This window comes from Falco biarmicus, chromosome 7 (genome assembly GCF_023638135.1).
Source record: "Falco biarmicus isolate bFalBia1 chromosome 7, bFalBia1.pri, whole genome shotgun sequence".
NCBI classification, from domain to species: Eukaryota; Metazoa; Chordata; class Aves; order Falconiformes; family Falconidae; genus Falco; species Falco biarmicus.
The window spans coordinates 35357036-35384733 of NC_079294.1; the positions used below are offsets into that span (position 1 = coordinate 35357036).

The following is a 27698-nucleotide window of genomic DNA, read 5'->3' on the forward strand; positions in this document are numbered from 1 at the left end:
AGCCAGTCAGCAGGCTTCAGTGTACGATGGGGGATGCATGTGCCTTGGAAATCTTTTTGAGACTCACAAATCAGAAAAGATTGAAAATTGCTGCTGTGATCTACCCAGATCCTCTTAATACCTACAGTAACACGCTCCCTTTCGTTAAAGTGCTGACAGTGGCGGGGTCGGGTGGGTGTGGGTTTGCAGCAGTTGGTATCATTTACAAGCAGTGTAATTCGGCACAGTGGCAGTGCAGCGATACGGTTTAGCACCACCCAGGAGCTTCCCGTTTATTTGTGTGTGTGCCAGTGAGGCATTACAGAGGCAAGACCAACACAAAGAAGTGTATGCAAGAGCGGGGAAAAAAAGGATTTGTGTGCAAAGCAGATTACCACTCGATATTGTGCTGCTGAAAACTGTTTAATATAGCTTGGGCTAAGGAAGGGAGGCATATATAATTACATATAGATCTAACGTTAATAGCATGGTCATGAACTTTAGATTTTTGCAGGACATAAATACTAACAGTTTTATTTAGGCCTAAGATGCACTATATGCTTATTGAAAATCCTGTTACATTTGACAATCTCAAATCTCCAAAATTTGGAGGATTCATTTTTTTCTTTGTATAAGGAACTCTTATTTTCTCTGGTGTAAGAAAAGTGGCTGGGAAGTCAGGAGAGCAGGAACTGATATCCTGATCTGTTTTGACATGTCATCTCAAATGTATTTGCCAGCGGCATTTCTTGCACATGAGAGGTGTGTTTTAGCAGGAACCTAGTACGCGTATATTACTCACGAATATGCAAGTGAGAAGTAAAGAGCTGATGGTTTCCTGTAAATCTACAGAAAAAAAAATAGTTATTAATGCTGTATGAAATAATGCCTATGTACTTTAACACTGGAATGCAGACATTCATGGATTCCCTTTTCCTACTTTTCTTGCTACTAGGGTGAAGGGAAAAAGAGTTCCTGTGTGTTTTGCACATGTATTCTGGGACTTGTAAGTGCGTCAGCAGGTCTGGGTATTAGGCGTCAGCTGGATTAACGTAATTGATGTCTTCAGTTTACCTAACGTGGCTTTTGGTTCAAGGTCTGCTTGCTTCCAGTTCTAAATGTGTAACTCAGCTGTGGATGTCACGTTTATTTTGTCAGTAAGCTGTAAAATATTGTTAAGTGTTCATGCAAATGTGAAAGGCTTCACTTGCCAATAGGTACATAAAATAAATGGAGCATTCATACTGTTGGATGGTTTTCATAATGTTTATGTGATACAGGTTATTCCTCAGGGCCTAATATTTTTATATAAAATAGATTATCCGTTCCAAACAACAGCATACTGGGGTTTTTTTACATCTATGAACACATACATGCCAGCTTTAATTTAACAGAGAGATTGCGTTCAAAGGATTAGCAGATGTCTTAGAAAACATATGTTGTAAGTAGTTCTGATAATTTCTGTTGGTTTTTTTCCTTTGGATTTCTCCAGTAGTACACAGCAAATTCACTGCTTTTTTTCCTGATTTTTTTGTTTTTGCTCTCCAGTGAACAGAGTATTTGCCAAGCCCGAGCTTCAGTTATGGTCTATGACGATACCAGTAAGAAATGGGTGCCAATAAAACCTGGACAGCAGGGATTCAGCAGAATCAACATATACCACAACACGGCCACTAACACCTTCAGGGTAGTTGGAGTTAAACTGCAAGATCAACAAGTGAGTAACTGTACCGAGTTTCCTGTAAATTAACCTTTGATCTCATTTGATACAATCAGTTCTATATTTAATGCAGTCTAGCAACATTTCCTGCTCCCTGCAAGGTGCCTGTGAGTCTTTTTACTGCAGTCATTTAGATTTTATACAATTTTTTGCACACAGAATGTATCATAATTTATTACTTCTTATTTGCAAACAGAACTTTTGGTAGATGCCAGAGAGGTTTTGACGTTATTTTTCCCCCCTTCATTTTTCGCTTGTGAAATGAGTCGTATTCTGCAGGTTTTGCTCTCAGCTCCCCCTAACTTATCTTTTGCAGGTTTTCAGTACTGCAAAAAAAAAAAAAAATAGAAATCAATCGTTCTGCACTGCTATCTCACAAAGTGTGATTGTTACATTACTGTAGTAAGTAATTAGTTCCTCGTAATGCGTTTTAAAATCCTAGGTGCACACTGTGATCTGATTTACAGGAGCCTAAGTCTGTGGGACCTCCCTGGGGTATTAAAGGAGTTATATGGGATTTAGATTATCAGAACTGGTATCAGACTCCCCTCAGCCCCCAAAGGGTGGTGCTCAGTGCGGGGCTGCCACGGTGTGGCTGCAAGCAGCCTGGCTCACCAGTGTGCTGGGCAGTGCATGCCATCAGAAGCTCGATAACCAAATGTCATGTTTAGACCCTAAATTACAAAAATGTACCTGGGTGGAGTAGCACTGCTATACCATAGTGGCATTTGCATTTTAGAGCAGAAGTTTCTGTCAAGGATTCCCTCTGTGTGTTGGCATGAGGCCAGTGTGGCACTGGCTGCCCGCCTCTCGTACTCACCTCAGGCGCTCAACCTGGCAGAAGGATCAGAAAAAAGTGGGTGATTGATTTTCTGTTAGTTCAGAGAGCGGCACCTCCTGGGAAGGTGTGATGAGCACCACTGCCAGTGTGAGATGGGCAGGGGCAGGGCAAGGCAAGGCAGAGAGCAGGAGCTGGGGCACTGCCACCTCTCAGCTGCCACAAATGTTGGAATTGACCGATCTGCTCGTGGAAATGCAGATGATGCCCCTCAGCTGTCAGCTGTAATGATGTTTGGGCCAACTGGAAAAGTTAGTCAGGTTGCTTACTGGACTGGATAATGACTTTGCTGCACTGTCCCTGTACACAGTCATCATTTTGCAAAAAGGAAAAGCAGAATAGAAATAGATTGGAGGGTTAAGCACATTGGGTTTCAGCTCCCTGCAGTGAAATTTTGATACATCTGCCATATCTTTTGCCACTGTTTTTATCCTTCTCAGTAGAGCAAAGGCAATATATTAATGTAGTTCCATTTGAAAGTAGAAAATATTTTCAAAAATAAATTAAGTACAGTGGCTTCTTACCCAGTTGTGAAAGCCAGTGCTGCTTTATAACAGGCCATGCTAGCTGTTTATTTTACGCAGCCAGCAGGTGAATGTAAATGATTTTCATGTGACTGTGATCTAAGATGGGTCTGAATAGCTGTATGTAAAAAAATAGCTCATGTGTGAAAAAAGCACAAGTCATGAAGTCTACATATATATCTAAGGAAGACCGTGTACCAGAGGTCTGTCTTAATCAGAGTATACAATTTAAAGAGTAGGATATGTTAAAAAGTCAAATCTTGATCTGTACTTTAAACATGTTTTGCATTAACTGTAACATTCTATTTGCTTGAAAATGTTCCTGCTTATGAAAAGGCTGCATGCCATCTGAAAATCATCTCAATTCAGAAGGAAACTGATAGAAGAATCTATTTTTCTAGAGTTTAAAGACTAAAGCTCCTCCCTCAAATAAACAAAAAAAAGTACAGGTTGCCTTAGTTAAAACTGTCTAAAAGAAAGTATTCACCTTCAATATGGTGACAAAAATCCAGTATTATAAATAAATTAAAGACAGCATAGCATAGTAGTATTAAAAGGAACGTTCTGAAAGTCCCAAGATTCAGAACTTAATATATTTTATATGAGTCTCACATGGAATCGTAAGCTTGCTAGGTCTTAACAAGAACAAAAATACATTTCAGTTAAAATAATTCTCTATACAAGCCATTTCATGCTTGCTCTCAGGTTTTGCTAAATCACACTGAAAGTAAGGTTTTAGTAAAACCTGTTGCTTTGCCAGGAAAGCCATATTTTTCTGAAAAGGGCTGATCTTCAGTGAATAGGTGATTTGGCGTATAATGAAGCTACACAGATTTCCAAGAGTTGAGAAACTAGTTTAAAATATGTAACACAACAATACCATGGAGGAACAATTTTAAGTTTTATTGCATGCTGTTTGGCAAGGCACAGACTAGAGTAACTTTCGTGACTTCACCCCTGCCTACCTTTAATGTCTCCCTTTTAATTTTTCTTGTTCTCTATTACAGCTCTAATAATCTCTCCCTTTAATTTTCATCCTCTGGTTTTTTTCTGTCACGTATCTTCTTCTGTAGACTCCTTTTGTTGTCTTTGTCTAGCTGCCTTTCTGTCTTCTAGCCCCTTTTTTGGTGCACGTGTTACCATCTTCTCATTCTGTCTAACTTATCTGTGCTTATCTTCTTCTCTAGCTGACGGTGTCTAAAAGGTTCACCACAGAAAAATATGTTTTTTAAAGTGGCAGAACTTGAGCATCATTCTCACCACCGGGAAGTGGTCACCCGACCTCCTGTTCTCCTTATGTGTCTGTGTGACATGCTCATCACATGCTTGCGTGCAGCAGCAGCAAGCTAAGTTACACATCAGTGGTACATGATTTCCCCTTTCTGCTCTGCACAGACATGTGCATTTGCATAGGCTCCTGCTGGCACGAGCAGTAATCTTTAGAAAACCAGAAGCAGACTTTTGAAGTGCTGAAGTAGCCACAGAGACCAGAACTGGTTTGAAGCTAAGGCCAGATCAGTATTACAATTGCTGGACAAGACGAGCTTTGATGTTTCTTTGCAACCTTCACTTTCTTGAAGCCCAGCAGCTGCAAGCAAGTGGTTTACCCCCATGTTGCGATTTGCCAGCAGTCGTAACCTAACCTGTTGTAAAGGTGAAATGCGTTAGCTTCAGTCACCATCAGGAAGCTCACAAATTTAAAAACATGCAAGTGGTCCATCTTTATGGCTTAGCTGACAAGCAGTAGCTCCCCATTTCAGAGTCCTGATCAACTGAGGGTTTAAAATTATGATTTTATATCAGGTGATTTCAGCTCAGCATAGTCTTGTCACTGGAAGGCATGTGCTGAACAAATAGGCGGGGATGAAGGTGGGAGTCAAAAGTGAATCATATCTCCTGAGGGCTTGGTGAATTGACGTGGCTAGGAAGTGAGTGTGAGAACAGGGCCTTGGGGAAGGTGGGACATCTTACGTTTGAGCCAAAGCCAAAACTGAAATGGCAACAGCACTCTTGGGATATAAACTAAACCACATGTTTTTTTGAAAAATAAAGAACCAATTGATCACCACAGTAACTCACTAGAAGTTGGTCAGGTTTGGGCCTGCTTACAGAAATAAAGAATCTGGCCTGTACTGTAGCAGCCTTCAGCTGCTACGCCGTATCCTCCCTGTGTGTTAGCACTCATGCAACTGCTCCCCATGAGAGGACTCTGAGCTCTGATGGTGTGGCAGAACCCAAGCTGATGAGAAACTTCTGAACCATTTCATATTCTGTAGAAACAAGCAAACGTCTTGCCCTGGTTCCATAAACAAGAGTGCCGGTGGTAAGGCTTGTGTGGGAACTCTTCCCATGGCCTTGGCTGTGGTTACACCTCAGGCGTGGTCCTGAGGCCCACCCGGTCCCTTCTAGCCCCATGCCGGTGAGTCCTGTCAGCCGTCACCGCCATCGCTGTAGCCTACGGACTGTGGAGGGAAGGGCTTCTCAGTCTTGGGCTTTTCAATAGGTCCCAAAATTACCTGCCTGCCCCAGCGAGCCTGCACTTGAAACCGAGATAACAAGGTGAAGGACAGTACCAGGCAGAAGTGAGGCAAGTCTTTTTTTAACATTATAGTGACGGGACCATGTGAAGCTGTTAACATGTTAATGCTGTGCACAACTGCTCTGCGAAACTCCTTGCCATATGAGTCACTGAAATCCAGAATTTGACAGGGTTCAAAACACAGACATTTATATCAGTAACAGGACTACTTTGGTTTGGGATAGAAAATACTAAAAGGGGTTGGAAAAGAAAAAAATAGGCACACAAAATGTTACATTTCAGCTTTTAAGACAAACTCTGAGGGAAGAGATATAGGAAGAACTGTTTGTTATAGACAAACACATTAATTTTTTCTGCAAGATTTCCACTCAGTTTCTCTAATCACCTATTATAAACTACGACTGAAGACTGAAAGATGAACTGTTGGTCTGCTCAGCATGGCAGATGCTATCTTACTGACATACGGAGCTTTAGAGTAAGGATCCCTTAGAAACACCTGTAAAAAACCCCCTATGCTCCAAACATGGAGACCTTCTTTATTTTAATTACTGCTCTCAAGCACTTAGTTATCATCATGTGCCTTGCAGAGCCACCACACCATCTGTACAAGATGCCTTTATGCACTCTTTCTTAACAACAGCAGGAGAACCCCTCCTCCTTTTTCTGTTTTCTAGAAGCATGAGCTAATGGAGATAAAACGAAACTCTGGCTACTTTATGTTTCATTTCCCAGTTTTAAAGCCCATGTTTTGAGTTTAAAGACATGCAACATGTATAGGCCTCCTGGGGATTACTGAAGGTCAACATTCAAATTCTGCCTATTCGACTGAAGGGATCAAACCCTCAGAACAGAGCAGATTCTCTGAGTTCGTTGGGTCGATGTTCTGGGAAAGCAAATTTTGAACAGTTTACCTGACTTCTATTAAATGATTTTTGGCATAGATTTTTATGATTTCTGTCTTTGATTATACAACTGCACTACACCCTCTGGTGCTCTGGACTTTGATCCAAATAGTGCTGTCCTTTGAAACAGAAGATTCTTTTAGTAGGTGAGCAGTACTCACTTAGCAAAGCCAGGTAAAACATCATGGTCTTTCTGAACATTTCTTCAAAGATACTGGTTGTACCTTGCCTTTGTTAAGCTACTCAGAAGTGTTGGGAAGGCTTAAAAATTGCTATATGTTAAAACTGTTGGGTTAGTGATCCAGGCATGAGTCTACTTGATGATCTAAAGTCTCCCCGAGTATTAGCAACTTCATACAGGCTCTCCCAATGCTCAGTGGTATAACAGGGGTGATGTCACCATTTTTCAAGAAAAAAGGGCTATCTAAGCTGTCAGCTGTAAGAGTGAACTCATGGCTTTGCTGTAACTGGAGCAATGTGGTTTGCACTTCATTCTGGTTGGTGTGGGTGGCTTCCCACGCAGCATGCTGGCGATGCAGTTCCCATTTTCAGGGAACCAGCTCTTGGGAGTATGTGTACCAAATGCAGGTTGCCTTGCATCTCCTTTTGAATCACAGGCCAGGTATCTTTCTACCAAACATGATAAAAAAAGTGCAGTGTAGGTCTGATTGCTGCCCAGTGCATTTACATGGAAACTTAGTAACGATACTGGTTTGAGAGCAACAGTTGGACCAGATACTGGATGTTCAATAACCGTCAGGATAATTTATGCCTAAAGCTAGACCAAGTATTCAAAGACTATCTGCTATGTCACTGCTTAATGCTGGCTCAGGTAAGTAAATGCATTATAGAAATAAAGTATATCTGCAATTGTCTATTGGTATATGGCTTCTTCGCTGCTTTCCGTAATTTTTTATATAATAATATAGATTAGTTATCAGACATCTGTTAACTATCTATATCAATGAGACAGTGTCATCCTTCAAAAACAGAACTGTGTGAAAAACAATTTGCTCCTTATGTATTAGGAGCTTTTCTAATGTTTTTCTGTGAGTTTAAATTGGCAGTCCACTGAAAAGTCAAAACTCAGAGCTAGGAATCATTCATCTTTGAAATTAGTTTTAAAACTCTGCTTTTATAATTGAGAGGACTTGTCAGTCATCTAACAAAAATATTGTTAATTAATATGTTGGAGTTTTTTAGATGTGGTAATAGTACTAAAAGAAAACTTGCCAAAGTGCTGGTCAATCAGACTGCAAAAAAGGTATATTGGTAGGTTTTCTGGGATGGCTGGTCTACCTGTAACAGTAAATACTGGGTACTGCTTTTATTTGTTACTGGCTTTTTGTTCCCTTGTTTTCAGTTGTTGCCCCCATCTCATGAAGTCCAGGACGGTAAAACTCACGCTAAGAGTCATCCCCCAGACAGCATGCACCAAGGTCCCTCTTCCTACTCCTGTATACCAGTGTCCAGCCTGCCTGATTTACAGATGAGCCATACAAACTAGGTTGATGGAGGATTTTCATTGATTTGCTTTCAACAAGGACCAGAAATTTTTCTGGCTCTTGATAAAACTCCAGCCAAAATAACTCCATTTGTAGAGACAATCTTGAATATTCAGAACCACATTTGCTATATTTGAATAATAAACTTCAGACTTCCCCTGCTCATAATTTTAAGTTTCTCTGTCCCTGGTTCCCTCCTGGCCCCAGCTTGTGTGTGCTGATGAAGAGGGAACCTCCATTTCCTACCCTTCTGTTTTCAACTGCACTGTGCCTGTTTATAAGAATAATTATTTCTTCTGTTGGCATGTTATTTCTTAAATCTGCATTACAACAGAGTGCCACTGTCAGTCCACAGATGGCTGTCTCAGGGGTGCTGTCTCTGCTGTGGGTCCTTCTGGCTTATTAGTGGTGCAGTGGACGCTGCTGCCTCTCCACCTTCAGCTAGAGCAGCTTACACTTTTAGCACTGGAGGTTTCTGGTCAGACCCCAGGCATACTGTGCAGCTGCGTGTCCCCCGTGCCCTGCCCAAGGGTAAATGGGGCATTGTATTTAGCTGATTAAATCAAAACACACAGAAACACCCTTCTGCTGCAATCACACCTTACCTGGAAATTACGTACAGGAAGGCAGGAGCTGGGAGAGGAAATACTTGGTTGTCTGATTTTGTCATTGCCTATCTGATTGTAGAGAAAAAACTCTCTCAGCATAAGAAGCTGGTGGTGATCAGGTGCATGGGAGGAGAAAAGCAGAGCCAGTGCAATGAGTCGAACATCTATCTGCTGTAGTGTAGGGTTAGCGCCCAGAGCTCTGCCTGGCTCTTTTTCTGACAGTTGTGCACGATCATCCCCCAAAAGATGGCAACAGCTGCTGGCACTGGCTCCTGACATCTGTCTGCAGTATCTGCACAGCTGTATCCTGAGGAGGTGCTGTAGAAAACATGAGCAGGTAACAGGTTTTGCAAAACTAGCTTGCAAGTCCCTGAGGCCGAGTTGAACTGTTGTAAATCCCACCCCCAGCTGTGCATCTTCTGTCACTGAAACACACACTGCCTTACCATACAGCCCTGTAGGAGCTGCTGTATGAATTGCCTCTACCAATTTAATTAACCTTTACCAAAGGGTTGGGTTTTTTTCCCCACTGAAAACAAAACTATTTTTAATCTTTGCCCCTCTCTTTCAAATCACAGGTAGTGATTAATTACTCAATTGTGAAAGGACTGAAGTACAATCAAGCAACACCCACCTTTCATCAATGGCGCGATGCACGGCAGGTCTATGGCTTGAATTTTGCAAGCAAAGAAGAGGCTACCACGTTCTCCAATGCAATGCTGTTTGCTCTGAATATCATGAACTCACAAGATGGAGGTAAATTAGCAGCCACTACGCTCTTATTAATCTGTGACAATGCCTGTTATCAATCACGTAGTGCAGTTTTATTGGATAGTATGCCATTATAAACCTTGTTATAATAAAAAAAGTTGGTCTTTGGTAGACAGCTTTTAGATGAGCATTTGCTGTGGTATGCATCGTACATGTTTTCATGTTTTATTCACCTTCCTTCTAATTTTTCACAGTGCCTTAACTCATGATAGAAAATCAATAGTTATTTGAGAATGTCTCGGCAGGCAGGTGGCCCCACTGATTTATGTGGATCTGTGTTTGCGTTGTGTTACATGTAAGGTGGCAGAATATAACTTTAAATAAACAGAAGCTAGAGTAAAATTAGCAACACTTTATAAGGTAGAACTTGGAGTTGGTATTTCCAGTGTGTTAGGTTTCAGCTACAGCCGTTGGCTTGTGGGCCAGCTTTCAAAAAGAGGAGTGTGTGGCATCCTGGTTATTCCATAAGGTGAAATGCAAAGCCTTGTACTCTGGACATTGACTAATGTTGTTTTTCAGTTCTGTATTGACTGCAGTTGAAGTCTGTGGTGAAGTTCACTGTTCTGTGAAATTTTCATTGCAGTAGCTTGACGAGGGCCCAAAATAAAGTCCTGGTTTGTCAATGGAACCAGTTTCTGGTTTGTGGTCTCTGGATGAAGTCCTACCCTCAGTTAAATGCATATGACCTCTCTGCAGCTCCTGGCTGGGAACAGAAAGCAATCCTTGTGTGGTGTCCTTTTTTCCTACAAAATACACACCACAGCCCTGTTTTCCATTTGAAAGCACAGTGAGTCAAGGTTTACATCACTTGCTGCTGTCCAGGTTTCCCTGCAGTGTTCACTCGCGATGGACAACAGCTGTCTAGAGAGAGGTTGTCTCCTGACAACCTTCAATACATAAATATGTTTAACTAAAAGGTGTATTTATAATATGAAAGTTCATATTTTTTCTTTTACTATTTTTATTCATCCTATTAAGCTGACAAATGCAAAGTTTGTATTTTTTCTTTTGCTAGTTCTGTTCATCCTATTAAGCTGACAAATGCAGAAGTCATCAAAAATCAAGAAATGTCTTTAAATTCTGAGATATATTTAGAAGTATTGAGGACTGAATTCTGCCTTCTTCAGCTTGAGCTTTTTCAGCTCTAGCTGTCCTACAGCAGGAGACTTTAGGAGGAACTCTGGCGTGCTCTCACCAGTCCTAAACTCATGCAAGCCTGAAGAGTACAGAGCTCTTTGGCTGCTTTTATATGCTCAACCCTGTTAGACCACCAGACAAGACTCCAAAATTTGGATACTTGTACTATGGTCTTGATGTAGTGACTGGTTTAATATCTATGATGAGTCTGCCTTTCTTCTGAAAGCCCTTAATACTGGGGGCTTTTTTTTTCCATCTGTATCTTCATGTCAAAGGGAGTGGGGGTTTTGTAAGATTTTGAGGTGGTTCCAGGGAGGTGCCTTGTGGAAACATGAGTCTCAAAATGAGAATTTTTTGCTCTTAGGCTAAAATGAAAGAGACTATCTTAAAGTGGATACTTAAATTATGTTAGCTACACCTAGCAAAGAACAACAAATATTTTTAAGAAAGTTATTTCTGAATACTTGACAAGCCTATTAGATTTCTGAGAAGTTCATGAATATACAGCAAATAATGATTTGCATTTTGGGGGGTATTCTTTTATTCATTTACTTAGCACACCAAAGTGTGTTAGATGCTTTACAGACATAAGATCCAGCCCATGATGAAGAGCTTGCATTTAAAGTTTGTAGTTGTCACATAGACAGACATGAATTGGGTCACAGATGAAAAAAATTCTTACTTTCTTCTCTAGTAAAAAAAATTTCCTGGTAAACATTCAGTCTTCAACAACCCCTTTTCTCTCATATAGGGAAAAATATGAGAGATATATACATAAAGTCCTTAAAGTTTCAAAGATTGCCAATTGTCCCATTCTTTACAGATGAGCTTGTCAAAACCTGAGATTTGGTTTAAAGGGAATTTCAGCTTATGTGTTTTTTTAAAAAAAAATCTGATGCTATGATTCTGTAAAACAAATTCCCAAAATATTCATTTCTATAGTTTTTTTTAATTACAAAATTTATTTCTATAAATACTTCTCCTTAAAATTGTATTAGCTACAAATTGATAATAGATTATATTGAGGACTTTTATAAGTTTCCCAGTTATTGCAATGATCTCAGCATGTGAGTTGACAGCAAAAGTACATAATGGATATAAGGTGTAAAATGTTTTTTCAGATCTGCTTTTCTAGGCTTATATAGCACATAAGCTTTTGCAGGCATTAATTAATGTAAATAGGAATTCACACAAACGTATCTGTTTATCTTTTCAGGCATATCCACTGCCTGCATACTCCATCCATTCTGCTGCCTACATGCTACATTAGGGTTTGCTTTTTCATATGGAAAAATCATTAGGGAAAAAAATGTATTTATTATATCTACGCATCCATGTATTAAAACTTGCTCACGTGCTTAGGCAGATGGATGACAGCTTTAAGGAGTGCATTTGTACGCACAGAACTGCTCACACACTAATAAAATCCTCAACCAAAACCAGAGAGTGAAACAGAGGTTCCCTTTGGCACGTTCATAGTACAGAATACCCTATCTGCTGGCGTTACTGTTTGGGATACGCTACTCTCACTACTTGAGATGTGCTGGTTTTAATGTTTACTTGTTTCATATATTCCCTGCTGAGACATGATTGTATTTAGGTACTGCTAATCTTCCCGGAGTTGGATACAGATTCTGGCTTCCATGACTGCTTCTCCCTTTGTTCTACCGCCCACTTGCATAGACTAAAATTAATCGTGGTAAACTACAGCAGGAAATCTGAGACTGCATCGTATCTTCAGCAGGCGTGGAATCAGGGTGCTGTAACATTTGGGAAAATAACTACTCTTAGTCTCAAAGCAATGGTGTGGGTTTCTGAATGGTGAATTAAGTTGAATTAGTTTAAAAGAATTATAGCAGTCCGTGTTTTGGGGAGTTGGAAATAATTTTTAGGCAGTGTTGACTTTCAACTGAATGAGTCACTTCAAATGAATATAAAACTATGAACTAGGATTGACAATTACTGTACTATCCCACTTCTTCATGAGAGACACTACGATACCCAAGATCATTCACCACAGGCACTGACGTCTCTGTGCTGATAACATGGGGCATTAGTGAAAACTAAACCGAGTGTTTTCATTAAATGCCTATGGTTAAATGGGCTGAATCAGATCCTACATCCAGCATGTCAAGATCATCCTTGTGGAGGGATTCTTCCCAGGATTCTGACATCCTGAGGTTTGGGAAAGTTGGGAGAAAAGCCAAGCCGTATTGTAAATTTGCTGTCTAGTCTTATTTCTGCAGTGGATGAACTCACGCTCAAGCACAGGGAGTGCTGGCCACCTTACGCATGGCCCAATTCTCAGTGGTGTGACGGGAGCTTCTCCCACTGTGTGTCCTCAGGGTGGGGTAAAGCAAGCCTTGTGGTGTCAGAGCTGAACACAGCTCAGTCTTGTGTGTTGTAAGGATGCTAATGATTGTGTTAGGAGTAATCTGAAATTATATAAAAAAAGACAAAAAAAGAAAATAATAATACAAATGGGTACCTTCCTTCCTTTAGAGGTTGACAGTTGCCTCACTGAATCACAACTGTTTACCTGCCAGCTTGTTTACATGCCTAATTACTTTGATTTCCTTATACATCTCTTTAATCTGTTCTCCTTTACAATAAAAAATGAAGAGTTGGTTCTGAGCCAGCCTGTGAAATGAGAGCAAATGATAACATTGACTTGCTCATTACCAATCTCTTGCTTACAGTTCTTTAATGGTGTCATTTACTAAGAACATTAGTATGACAGATGACTTCCCATTAAATCATTTTTCTTCATGGGTGTCCACTTTGTGAAGCCAGACCTTTTACTGGCATAGGTTACCTGATGCAAGGAGTGTCACCACCTTAGCTTGTCACCTCTAGCCAGATTTCACTGGGAACAGAGCATCACCCCTTCTTGCCCAGGGATACTGCAACAAAAAGCATTTTGCATGGATCCTGCTCACAGGCTGTTTGATGTTTGTTAAAGGCAAGGTTCAAGGTTCATGTTCTTCAGAGCTTACATCCTTTTAGATTTAACAAATTCAATGACTGGTGGCAGCACAGCATGGTTATTGAAGCAGGACATAAGGTAAGGATATCAGTAAGCTAAAATGGGCAAGTCCTTTCCTGGTATAATTTTGTAGGAAAGCTAGTGGTGCCCAAGGAGGTAACTCTTTCTGCAGGGCTTAACAGAGCCTGTACACTCAGTGCTTCTCCCAGCGAGCAGTTATACTTCCCTGAGAAAGTGAATGAGACTATTTTCTTGCTCCCCAAATTGTTAGGGACAAGCAAAGTAATGGCTTCATTTCTTTCCTTCCTTATTTGCTCAATTCACTCATTTGAGTGAATGTTCTTATTTGCTCAAGAACACTGTTCTTGCTTGCCTGCTTGTCGCTGATGGCACCTGCATGCTTCCATGCTGCAGAAGGAGGCAGTGGCTTGGCTTTGTGGCTTGGCGTGACCAGCTCTGAGGGTGTCTTGGGCTTCCATGGCTTAAAGACTTGGTACCTCTTGGAGAAGAATTGAGAGTCTGATCTGTGCAGCCTGCTGGTGACAGCTGCCTACGGTGCAGTGAATCTAGCATATTACAGGCTTTTGCTTTCGTTTTGATGTCTTTGCCCTGGGGACTTGGACAGTTATTGTTGACTTAAAATGCAAGAAAATCATATCTCCTAAGCCTAGACACCATGTGCTGGAAGGCCTTATGCAGAGGGCTTGTTGCAGTCAGTCATAGTTACAGAGGTCAGCTGCCTTACCTGACTAAAAAGGACGAAGTTGGAGGAAAGCATGAAATAACCGGGGAGAGGTTTGAACAAAATGAATAGTGATTATTATTTTTTTTTCTTGTAAGAAAGCCTTACAGACCACACGATACAGGTATATGGATATATGGCAGAGTTCAGCCCTGTGCCTTCTGACACGGAGCTTCACAGACCCAGCTTTAACTGTGCAGGGACATTTTGCCAGTCAGAAGGATTGCTCCTTGCTCCTCTGCTGATTAGCACATCTGCTGACTTTTCTTTTCCTCCATGGTTTCTCCAGCCCCCTTTCCCATAAGTTGGATTTGATGAAGTTCTTCAGAGTTTGAGATCTTTTTCCATTCCTTCAGTCATTCTGCTCTTATCCTCATCCAGAAGTGACTGTGGTTTTTTTTGCTGGGAGGAAGTTCCTTGGAAAGCACTTTGAGCCCTCCAAAATAAGGGGAGAAATAGAAGGGTAAAGCATTGATTTATTAAACAGCAGATAAACTGGTAGTATATAGCATACATTCTCTCTCCTAGTTAGATACCCTAAGTATTTGCAAGGTTTCTGTCCATGTGTGTGAAGGTCATGATGCACGGGATTTCAGATGAAAGGCTACACAGGTGGTTTTTTTTAATAGCATTCTGTAATGTTATATTCAGTTCATTTTTTCATTAGAATTTTTCCAACTAGTCTTGCATCTCTTGGTATTTCAGTGGCACTAAAGCATAACTGCTGGGAAAGTCAGTCAGCTGTATTCATCATCTACAATGCAGTGACTGTTTTATTTGGTAATATTGCCCCAAGACTTCCCAGCACCACAGAGGACATACTGCATCTTCATTACAGTACTGCATAATACATAAAATAACTCATCAATAATGGAGTGGACCTGCCACAGAACACAATGCCCACTTGCAGCCAGCTGGTTCCAAAACCGTGCTGGTGTAAAGAGATCTGTCCCCCATGCGAGGCGCTTCACATACTGCACTGTGGCCTTGTTTCCCACACTATCAGGTATGTTGGTGCAGATTATAAACCCCTAAGATGGTATATTCTATGCACATTGTGCTTTTTATTGTGCTAATAACATTTAAAAATTCATGTAACCTCGTGTTATGTGGGCATTGCAGGATGGTAAACATGCCATTCTGCTGCAGGTCTTTTAACCATATCATCCCAGAAGTTGTTCCTATTTATAATGTAGGCATAGAGAACCTGTGAATAACAAAAGCTTAAACTTACTAGTGTAAATATGATCCATGTGGTCAGACACCTAGCGCTAGCCAAAACAGCAACCCACAGGCAATGGTTAATTGGGCGTGCGTTAAAATTACTAGAAGCTTTTGCTTCTTTAAAAAGCAAAGCTTTCCCAGGGAAATAAATCTTTCCCAAGTGACATTTTCCAAAAGCACCAAGGAAAGGTTTAAAGAAAGACATTTCACAGTATTTCCAGCCTCATGCCTGCCCCAGTTTCAATATGAACTTTAGTTGTTCAGAAATGCTTTGCAGATAGGGCAGTTTCTGATTTCACTTGCTGTGCTTTATAAGTCAATGAAGAGAGAGGGAAAATTCAAGTAAGATGATGAGCTTTGTCCTTTTGTCTGCTGCATTGCTTTATCAGTGAAACTGTTCCAGAAAAATCCACTTAACTTGTAAATAATCTTTTAGTATATTGCTTACTATAGGAATAAATTCCTTCCTTTGCAAAGTGGACAGAGATGAGCTGTCACCCAGCAAGCTAGGTGTGAGGCTTTTTTCTTGAGCAACCAGTGAAGGGTACTCCCCAGCCAGTGCCCACCGCATGTTCAGTGGGTCCTGTCTCTGCCTGACCCTGTGAGGGCAGGAGTCCCTTTGTGACTCCAGCTGAAAAACATTAGCTCAGGCTGTAGTAGCACTTGTCTTGTTCCCAAGGCTCTTTCTTACTGTGCTGATGGGGATGACAGTCCTCATACAAGCCCAATTGCCCATGTTTCCAAAACAACCAACACTTCTCCTTCCTGGAATTATGGGCACTTTCCTTGCAAACTTCCTATTACCTGTAAAACTGCTCAAGTGCCCGCTTCTCAGGTTAACCTTGGTTTCCTGAGGTGGATATATAATATTTCAAGGAACTTGAGTACACTTCATAAGTTGAGTTCACATTAAGAGAAACATGTTTAAAACAAGGGCTGGAAGTTGGCCCAGCCAGAAGCAGCAATAAAACTGGTTAACCTTCTGCATTAGCTTGGCTCCAGCTGACTGGAGTACAGGACTGGAGTACAGGAGGTGAATTGCTTAACTTGTGAATGGATAAACTAGGATTACAGGCTCCTTTCAGTGTTAGAACTGTAAATATCATTGCCATTATTCATCTGCCAGGAAATATCAAACTGTTATTTAATTATTCTGCTCTATAGAAGTAGACGTCATTTTTTTCAATTCAGTTTTTCAGTTCCCCAGATGGTAGGGATCCACAGCAGAAAGTTTTCCAGGGCAGTGAAGTGCTCTCCCAGTGTTATGCTAATAAAAACCCATGGCATGTTGCTTGTACGCATCTTAGCCACTTTTCTGCAGGACTATTATATCCCCGCATAGAGCAGCAGCAGTGTTGGAGCTGCTGTCGCATGTCTAGAACAACAAAAGGTTCCTCTGTTCTTTGAAGAGCATAACAAATCTGATGGCTCTTGAGTCTCTCACTGTTGTTTTTTGCTGTGCTGAATTTTTCTGCACTGAATGAAAAAATTCATGAAGGAAACTGTGCGGGGAGAAAATTGTTGAGAGATTTAAGAGACTCACACACGCTGAAAGCAAAGACTTCTGCTAGCAAGATTCCCTAGCACCATTGCCCTCAAACCCTTGTTTTTCTGAAACTGTTGCAAACTGAAAAAGTTCCCAGAGCTCAATGGCAGGAGATGCAATATGGCTTTTTCACTAGACTACAGTAAGTGGCAGAACAATATATTAGCTTTGAAAAAGAAAGTAATAATCAAAATTTAAGAAGTCCAGTAATTTATGTGCAAGCGGCATAGGCCAGATTTTGCCCAATATTCACTTGGAGACCGTTTATAGTGTGTTTGCTGGCTGAATATAACTCTTCATCTGGTGAGGGCTCCTTTTCGGGGATTAGTCTGGACTATATATATGTACATCATGTCCTGTGTCAAGCCACAGCTGTGAGTGGAGCTCAGCCTCGAGCCACAGAAGCACAAAAGCTACCTTGCCCCAGGAGCTGCTGTGACTCAGAAGCAGCTCTGTGTCACTCTCCCTCCTCTGCATCCTCTCCTCTCCCAAGGGATGCGGCAGGAGGAGCACCAGCCACCAGCCTATCCCAGTGCACTGCTAGCACCCTGCAGGCACAGCTCGTGGGGTGGGGGGCAGTGGGCTCTGCCCCTCTACTCTGCACAGGCAATGAGCAGAGGGGTGGGTTTACACCCCAGTCTGCTTTCTTACCTTCTGCATAAGCCCATAGTCTGTGCTCAAAGTCCACAGTTCTTCATAAATCTGAAGCATATGAAGAGCAAATGGCTTTTTGTAATGAGAACAGTATTTTTCTCTCTACCTTTTCCAATGCCATACCTTGGCGTGTTGAGTCTCGGTGCATTTTGGTTTGCTCACAGTAATAGTCTATGGGCTATGGGCCATTTATTTATTGATTGGGTATCTGATTTCTCTCAGTGAAAGAGAAATTGCTCCTTGGAAGAGATTTGATTTTTCAATATTCTTTCAATTTTGCGTTCATTTTCTGTGATTCTTAAAATGCTTTGCTATTTGGTGTCCTGGGGTAGTCCCTAAAATAACATGACTTCATTTGTGTCAGAACAAGAATTGTTTTTTTAAGGCAGTTTGTCTTCCTTTTCAGACCCTGCATGAGTTAGAGGTGCTCTAATTCCACGCAGAACCATGCTCTGTTTACCTCTGTACACTAACACTGACATCTCACCCCGCTCTTTGGATAGATTCACAGTTTTTAAAGCCAAATACTGGTATAATTCATAATATATAATGTCATAGATTAAGTTGAAAAGAACATTCTGGGAAATTTTTCTCACTAGAAGAAAAGAGGAGAAAGGATATTGAAAATTAATAAACTATTTTGAATACTGTAAGGGCTGCCCTCAGTCTGAAAAGAAAAAAATGACCAGGCAGCATGCCATGATGGCAGTTACACAGATCTAGATTTGCAGAGAGTGATAACTACTGATAGGAATTCCTAATCTGAATCAGCCAAAGCCAATTGATTTTTACGATGCTGTTGTGCTCCTGCAAATGCTATTTGCTTTTGCAAAAGTAAACTGTAGAAACTTGCAAGAGGTTGTATGGAAAGTGACATCTCCAGCTTTCTACAGCATTAATAAGTATCCGAATATACATAACACAGGAATATATGTTGTATTCATTTTGAATCACCTTGCAGAAATGGTGCCTTCTGATAATGATGATGACGACGATGTCTAATTCTAGTGTTAGTCTGCTCCCCTCCCACCTCCCCTGCCAATTACATACTATTCATGGGCACCCTATGTGATTGTTGGGTACTAGCTAATTTATATCAGTGATTAACTTGAGATGAGATACACAAATGTGTAAGGATTAAGATAGGTTTGGGTTATTAGTTGACCGAATAGTTGCAAGAAAGTTGGTTCTGTTTTTTTACTTAGTAGACTTTCAGAATTCCCAGCTAAGAGCGAGACCATGTAATAGTTTGTCTCTACACAATGATTCATACGGTCCTCTAGCTGTGATCCCACCCCAAACAAGTAATAACTGCGTGACCACGGTCCTTCTGTTAACAGAAGCAGAAATGTAGGTATCTGTAGTGCTGGGGTTTGTACCTGAGCTGGGTTGTCTGTGGGGTCAAGGAACGGTAACATGCTCCTGGGACAGTCGGTTATGTATTTTAGGTGTCTCCAGCAGGCACTTCTAGGCAAAATTCACCTTATTTTTCCTCTCTTTCTTGTCACTGACCATAAAGGATTGCAGCTAAGAACCCTTCTTTAGTTCATGACAATTTTGCTATTTAACTTTATATTTAATAGATTAATTTTTTCTCATTATGCTATAATTAATTAATAACTACAATAATAATTAAACCTCTAGTTTAATAATGACAAATTAGGGACTTGGAAACTAATGTGCATAAGCTATATTTTTAGTGATGCTTCATGGATTTCCCTGGGACAGTTTGTGAGAACTCACAGGAATACGTGTTGTGCGTGTTCGTATGTGTGTGTTCACACGAACAATGCACATCAGATTATCACTTCTCCAACTGCCCAGGTTCTCCAAGCAGATGGTCTTCGTACATGGAAATTTTTGGATTTTATACCAGAAGTGAACTCGTGTAGAGATTCACACGTGAATAGATACAAGTCAGGAACAAGTTGCTGGGCCAAGGGGATTTTTCACAAGTAATCAAAATAAAATGGATAAGTGTTTTGAATTTGTTTTTTTTAATTCTGCTTTTGTTATGTTCCATGGTTTACTGCATGTACAATGTTCGCTAAAAACATGTTCCTGGTCAAAACACACAGGGTTTGGGACCAGGGAGTGACGTGGGGACGGTCTGTGGTGCGGCTGAGGAGGCAGGGCACAGCAAGGGGAAAGTCTGCTGCTTAATTCCAGGTGCTGGTGAATCGCCATATGCTGCTGCCAGCAGAGCATGTAGAGCAGCTTCTGCTGCTGGCTGGTAATCCTCGGGGAGCTCACACAAAGTCTATTAATTGCCTTCTTAGATGAGTCCGTGTGGTCATCCAGCATCTTCTTTTTCACCAAGTCAGGGACCCAAAAGCTCCAGGTTGTGTGGCATTCTACAAGCAGAATCTCAGACCCTTCTGGCGATGACTTGTCATTTTTCCATAATCCCAACGAAGCAATACAGCTGAAAATGGGATTCATTTAACTGAACTTCAGCCATGCAAGTGCTAGGCATCTGGTCTACAGTAACTATAGTTTCCTTCCCACCCCAGGGCAGGAGGAGAGCTCACCTAGGGGGGGAGAGCATGGAGCAAACCGCAGCGGTGACAAAATGGAGCCATCGCGGGTTGTCCCGTGGCTCAGGACGGCAGCCATCCGCTAGCAGGTGGGTTTAGGTCGCGAAGCACCGGGCCTGAATACTCGGACGTGCCCAGCTAAGGGCAAGGCAGCGTGATTCGGCTCCTGAAGGCGCATTTAAACATCTGCTCCGGTTCTGCTGGTAAAAACGCCAGGCCCTGCCAGGCTGCCACCGTCGGCCAGATATGCCGCGGCCGCTGGCGTTCCCGGGGGCTGTGCCGGGGGCTCTCCCGCTGCCGTTCCCGGGGGCTGTGCTGGGGGCTCTCCCGCTGCCGTTCCCGGGGGCTGTGCCGGCGTTCCCGGGGGCTGTGCCGGGGGCTCTCCCGCTGCCGTTCCCGGGGGCTCTCCCGCTGCCGTTCCCGGGCGCTGTGCCGGCGTTCCCGGGCGCTGTGCCGGCGTTCCCGGGGGCTGTGCCGGGGGCTCTCCCGCTGCCGTTCCCGGGGGTCCCCCGCGGCCCGCTGCCTTGGCGCCCCCTGGCGGTCCCTGCGGCGCACGGGAAGCGGCGCGCACGGTGCCGCCTGTGCCCTGCAGCGCGGGGCTGGTACAGCTCGCGGGCGCGGCGGTGGAAGGGAGAAATGTAAGCCTGCTTCGTTCCCTAAATGTAAGGAAAATAACGGTAGTTATTGGGCTGGGTTTGCTCTGCTTTGATGCAAGCCTGTCCTCTATGCCAAGGGAGAGAATCAAGTGCTTATATGACCCCAGCTTTCCACTCTTGACCAAATCTTGCCCGAGAGATGCATCTTGTGCTCTTCTTCATCTCCCCAGAATCTTACTGAAATGACAGTTTGGGGCCCAAGAAATTCAGGACTGGCCCTTTATCTTTCAGTTCTGGTTGGTGAGATCCCAGAGCTGTGTGGCAGATGATGGCCTTCCAGCCACATTGCTTGTGCTGGCACAAGTATATGCTCAATGCCTGTAGTTCTACCCTGGCTTAGACAGGTGAAGAAGCATCCTCCTCTGTGTGTCTGCAAATCAGTGCTTCATTTCTTCACCTGCCTCTGAAGCAGTGAACCCCCTAAGTGTACCGGCTGCAGGTATCCCTGTGGTTTAACCAGACACTTCTGAATCCTCTGAGAAAGCACCTGTGACTGTCAGACTAGACGGTGTTGGCTAGAAACTAGTCCTTGTACCTGGGCCAGAGAGCCAGTATTTCATGGTGGGTAGGACTGATACCCTCTGAGAGAGACCTCAGTTTACCATGCTGAGTGTACCATAACTGCAGGCCTAGCCTCTTGCCATGCTACTCAGTGCTCTTCTCTCCCGTCTCCAGGGTGTTCCTCCCAAGTCCTTTCTAAGTCATCCTTTCTTAGGTCTGTCTCCCTTCCCCCTTTATGGACACCACAGAAAAACATCAGCATTTCCATAGACAATAATATGTACTATTATCTTTTCTTAGCTTAAGCAATGACAAGCTCCAAAGGCAATTCCCTCTGGTCTGCAGGTAAGCACTGAGCCCCCTGATCCACCACTGCTCCTAACCTGAAGCTCCACTAAGTGAGGGGAATATGAACTGACACAGGTGCCCATGAAGGAGCTATTTCTGTACTAATGGCATCCTATCCCAGCAATATAATTAACCAAATTTTGCACTTTGCAAGAACAGGTACCCAGATTATGAGAAAAGTAAGTTCTCTTTCCTCTGTATAGGAAGACTGAATGTGAGGCCAATGGTTACAGAGGCCTGATATACCAAAACATCCAGGCAACAGATACATAGAGGATTATATTTTAATACATAATCAGTGGAGCTACCACTCTTTTACAATGCGGACATGACTTTATTTTTCTCTAAGACCATGCATAATTCGATGTATAGAGGTCCTTTTTGTTCTGATCTTATGCAAAACTAGAGGACATGAGAAGGATCCAAAAGAATTACAAATTTGATTCTTCTCAGTTTCTAGTGGTGTTCTGCAAATTGGCAGAATGCTGCTGTGGGGAAGCTGAGAGGCAGCTGGCTTAGAGGTGCTTTCCAAAAACATGCCCCCACTATCAACTGCAAGAGTTAAATGGAACACACAGCTGTAAAACTGCATTGCACGTGGAAGCTGTGGGCTTCTAAAGTACGGCGCAGGAGATGATGCAAGAGAGATGATTACAATGTGTTTTGTACAGCAGAAATTTTAGAATCACTTATTTATAGTAGGTGACAATAACCTATGATTTGTCATCTGCAGGTCTTCTCTTAATGTTGTCTAAGCAAATTAGTGTAAATATTGTAAACGGCTTTCTGTAAGGAATGCAATGTGTTATTGTGAATAAAAATATTGTTAGGGATAAATCTGTTGTTTTATTAGCATTTGAACTGACAATATGGGCATTGGCCATGCTGAGAAACTTGCTTTCTAAAGGTTTGACAGCTAGAGGCATACAGTGGAGGAACAGGGAACAGAGTAAGACCAAATACATTCTCACCATCAAAGACCAGCTGACACTCAAAAGAGTGTGAAGGATAGGAATGGGTGAGGTGGGAGGGAGCTAGCCATGTAGACATTAGAGAGTTTGGTTGGTATTTTCAGGACTGTCTGGATCCCCACAGCTAGCTACAGTAAGCTAATGTTTCTAAATCCCTTGTTCCTGGCCAGTGTAGGCGAAGACCTTACTCCAGGTTTGCTCAAACTTTTGTCTTCTGTGGTTGAAGACTTCAGATGGTATGTTCAGACTCTTGATGCTGAGCTAAAACTTACAAGAGGTGGAACGTGGTAGTAAAATGCCAAGAGCTATCATTCTGGGAAGGAGCAGGCTTAAACCCACATGTAGCTGGCTGTGTGGCTTCCCTTGGTGCTGTCAGTGTAGCTGTTGCAACATGGAAATCAACATATTGTGTGGCAGTGTCTTTGCAGCAGGTGATAGGAGTACGTTGGTGTTTCTAATGACGCTACTTGGCTGTTTGGGAGGAAGAGCATTGTTCAGCATTGACTGAGGAGTGTCTTGGCTTATTTCACACCTTTAAAAAGAAACACATGGTCACAAGTCATTGAGATTATCACCTTTTTTGACTGCTTGAACTCACTAAATATTGATTACTTGTTCTTGTGAAGGAATAGTGCATTTCCTGCAGCGTGGCAGAGTGAGGAGCAGGACTGCAGGTACCCACGTGCCAGTCCGGTGCTTTGTGGACAGGAGCAGGAGGACGTTCAGAAGGTTGGATATCATCAGAAATCCATTTGAATGTGGATTCTCCTGAAATTCAGTGGATGTTCAATTCTAGGGCATTTTAGTTTATGGGATATTTGGGTTTTCTTTCTTTGGCATACCATAGGCAACCAGTACCAGCATCCGCAATAGAAATGACTCTGCACATTTGAATCTGGGTGCTTAGGTTCCCCTGCATCATTTACAAATACATACATTTCAGTTTCACTTCTTAAGATGTTTTGTCGGCAAATCTTACAGGATCCTTGCTAAATGCAGAAGAAAACACTGTAACTCAGCAAAACAGCAGGGCTAACTGAACTCAAAAAGAAACGAGCTTTTCAGTGGCCTCTGGAGCCTGCCAAGTCACTGAGTGCTGCCGATGACTAACATGAGTGGCACATCTAATGCAAAGGCTGGCAGGAGTTTGCATGCACTACGCCGCAGGAGGGGCACCCTTGAGTGGAGATGGAGAGGTGGATGGATGCAGGGAGCCAAAGGGCCATGGCAGCATGCGAGCTGCTCCCTGCAGCTCTCTGGGGATGCGTGGCCAAAGTGTGTGGACAGGTTTCAGGATCTGCAGTGGAGGCAGGAGACACTGGGAGAAAGCTTGGTCCCTAAGCAGCAAAACTTCTGACTCTCTGAGATAAATGAGGAATTTACCCCTAGTTTGTGAAAGGGAGAAGGGTTTGAAAAGTGTAACAAAGGTGAGGATCCAAAGGGAAGCATGTGTCATGCTTTCAGTTGATTATTTCATTCCTTATCTCTCTGACCTTTCTGATCACTCTAACTTTAATATTTAGACATTGGGGCTAAAGCTTGAGAATAAACATAGGTATATCGCTCTTTGGACGGGCTGGCATTTGATTCCTTTTTTTGCTATCTGCTGTAACATTCCTGTAAGTCCGGAGTAACTGCATTTTTGTTACTGTTATTGCAAAGATTTTCTTACAGACATGATTGCCCCTGGGTGGCTTTTCATTATCTCATCAGCCTGAGAGTGCACCCCCAAACCGCCTTCTTTTTGCTTATCAGAGTTTACTGGCATGTCCAGAAATTGCCCAACTAGGGTAATGCTGTATATATTTCTTGTCTTAGATCACATTATTTCCCAGTTAGATCTTTCAACACTGCTGTATATTTTTAAATAATGTTTTCCCTGCCGCTGCAAATGGTGCAGAATGTTGTAGGCAGATGGCCACTGCATTGAGCATTGAGAGTTGGGGACAGGGGGCTGGGTCAGCAAGCCTTAATACACAAGGAGACTGGTTTTACAGTGACACATTGAGAAACCATTGCAAAAACCTCACCAGTGCAGAGATGTGTCCTTGGTCATGCGGTGAAGGTCAGCATCGGCATGTTGGGCGCATCAGCGGGGGCTGAGTATGCAAGCGCTGCTCCGCAGTCTGTTTTATAGGCAGGTTTTCTCATGCATTTCACTGCCACAGCTTATATTTGTTCTAGTTTCTCTTCAGCTTCTGAAGTTAAATTACAGATAAAGCAACAAACTGTGTGTTTCTTCCGGAGCATTCTTGAGGCGCATCAAGCCTGGGGAACTCACCCAGGGGTCTATACCTGGCGTGAGGTGGGTGCTTAAATCACAATTTCATCAGCGCTGGGAAAAATGCTTTCAAGGATTGTCAAGGTTCTTTTAATGGAAACCAGAACTTTTTCCCAGAAATATGTCACATCTGATTGTGCTTTTTATTTTACTAAAATCAAAATGGGACTTCTGACCTTCCTGAGAAGATAAAGTATATATTTTTCATTCTGAAATTACTTTTTGTTTAAATTTCTTTTTCAAATGCACATAATGTAAAAAACCATATGTGGTTATCTTGAAGGCAATAGCAAAATCCCAGCTTTCCAATTCAAACTAAAGAGAAATTCAAGCTAAATATTCTTTTGTGTTTCCATTTTAAAGCTCAAATTCAATGTAAATTACATAATCCTAAAAAGATCTTTTTTGTTTGAAAAGCTGAAATAAAACATTGTGACATTTTTTAAGGAAAGGAATATCTTTTATTCAGAATCAAACCCCCATACATATCTGTGCAAATTCACAAATTAAATTAAATGTTTAAATTAAACCCCAACATTTTACCTTAAAATTCTTTTTTCACTCCTACACTAGAAACAGTAGTGCAGTAATGATTCCTGGTCAGCACTATCTTGAATTACTGGATTTCACATTATTTCTATTACAGGTTATTTTTAGCGTTAAGATTCATTTACAGCTAACATGAGAACAGTAGCTATTTAAACAAAACTGCAAAACATATTGTCAGCTTTCACACTACATAAATTAAACCAGTATTTCCTCGTATTACATGACAAACAGATATTGTAGGGTATTTGGCTTTTTTATTATATGAAATGATTCTGAAAGTGTCCTTTTTTTTCATTGGTTTTGAGCAGAAACTTGTGATGTTTGCTAATATAAAATTATGCAGATGTATTTGTAAAATTTGGAGGAATGTGGAGTAGAAAGCTGTATAAGCCAGTCCTTCCTTGGCTTCTAGCTGTGCCTGCATGTGGCTGCCCAGGGCTGTCCCTGCTGCTGGTCTCCCTGTCCCTGGGTGCAGCACGGAGGCAAGCGCATCGTTTGGAGTCGTTATTTCTGGGGGGGCAGCTTGCGTTGTTTTCCCATGTACTTCCTAAGTGCTTGTGCAAATCTGCTGATTTATGGGTTTCATTTTCCTTGTTCTGCAGCATTGCAAAAGGGATGGTGGTGCCTCTGTTTTCTGTACATATGTGCTTTAAAATTAGGTGAGTTTGTTTCTTTCAATGTAACCTTGGTTAAAGATTTTGAAATATTTTTCTCCTGGGCTTTCCTCACCACATTTCAGTCTTCTCGCTGAGCTCAGTGCATACAGAAGTTACAGTTAAATCTTAGTTTCTTTCATTTTTCAGCTGGAGCATGTTTTTCCCCTCACTCAAGTTCCTATCAATATGAGAGCATTTAACTGTACTCTCTTAACGTTTCTGCCATCATGACCCAAGTTGTTCAGGGTTTGTCTTCTGTGATGGGTCTGTCAACAGAGGTGGTTGGCCCGAGCAAATTTAAATGTGTCTCTTTGTTTTCTCCCTGTCAGTGGTAGAATGGTCTTCCAGTGCTTTTTCTTAAGTGTTCTGGTCATGTTGTCAATGACTTCTTGTTAAAAAAAAAGAGCAAACTCAAAATTAGACCAGTTGATAGGGTGAAGCATCGTGTCTGAGCTGGCTTCTTTCTACACAGCATAAAAACCCATGAAACTCTGCTGTCTTGGGGTGGTATGTTTTCACAGCATATCCAGTTCCTCTAAAAGGAGACGCTTTGGAAACCACTACGAGTTGGGCAGCGCATTTTTATAGAGCTCAGTGTGCACGGCTTGTAGTACATGGGAAAATAATTAAATTCCCAGAACCGTAGTCATATGGCCAAAGAGTGTAATAGCCAGGAGTACTTGGCATATAACTGTCTAAAAGACAGCTAACAGCTGCACCTTGTGGGCTTGAAGTGCCTTGCAGAGATTAAGGAAACAAGCTGTTTGGTTTGTCATGACACTGTGTTTCATAATAGTCTTTTGTTAACTGACTTTCAGAAGTTATTGGCAGGGCTTTGTCTTGTCAGAATAGACATTTTGGGGTAGTAAAGATGAGGGCATGTTTACAATAATGACCACATAAAGAGAGTATTATTTAAGGATCTATGTTCATTTGCATGTCATATTAAGGTCCTAAGCCATTCCCTGTGTGAATTAAACCCAGACAGCAGTTACAACAGTTCCAAGCTTTTCTGACGCATTTCGATGTTGAATTGCAGCAAAATCTTATATTAACAGCTGAAAGTGCCCACTCCCACACATTAATACGCTTTTGTGTTTGGAACAGATATAAAAAGAGATATCACATTGTATATGTGAATAATGCACAATATTAATATAAATTTTTATTTCAAAGGAAGTAAAGGTCATTCTAACTCAACAGGGAATAAAGTTTACAATTGGTAAGGCAAAGCAGGGCTGCATATGCTTAATGTTACTGGTCCCCTCGGGGTATGGTGTTTCATCTCCCGTGACTCAGGCAGCAGCTGGCGTGGATCCAGATTCCCGTACTGCAGCCCACCACCCCAATTGCAGCGTGCAAACTGTGTGACCTTGCCTTGGCAGAGCTGTCTCTCTCACAGTGCCGGCTTATGAGACTTGATGAGGTATGGGGAGCCACCAGAGCAGGCATCCCACCTCTGGGCACAGCAGGTCTGGGGTGGTGTGAGCCGGCGGGGCTGTCCCCCCAGCGCCTCACGGGTCT

At 42.1% G+C, this 27698-nt stretch overlaps 1 protein-coding gene across 3 annotated transcripts in view; it reads left to right on the top strand.

Annotated features, from left to right (window-relative positions):
• EVL (Enah/Vasp-like) overlaps positions 1-27698 on the top strand; it is a 157301-nt gene that overhangs the window by 78773 nt on the left and 50830 nt on the right. For all 3 annotated transcript variants that reach the window (XM_056347057.1, XM_056347058.1, XM_056347056.1), the window contains exons 2-3: positions 1528-1696; positions 9194-9371. In XM_056347057.1, the coding sequence (XP_056203032.1) occupies positions 1528-1696; positions 9194-9371 (347 nt within the window). The remainder of the gene's footprint in view (positions 1-1527; positions 1697-9193; positions 9372-27698) is intronic.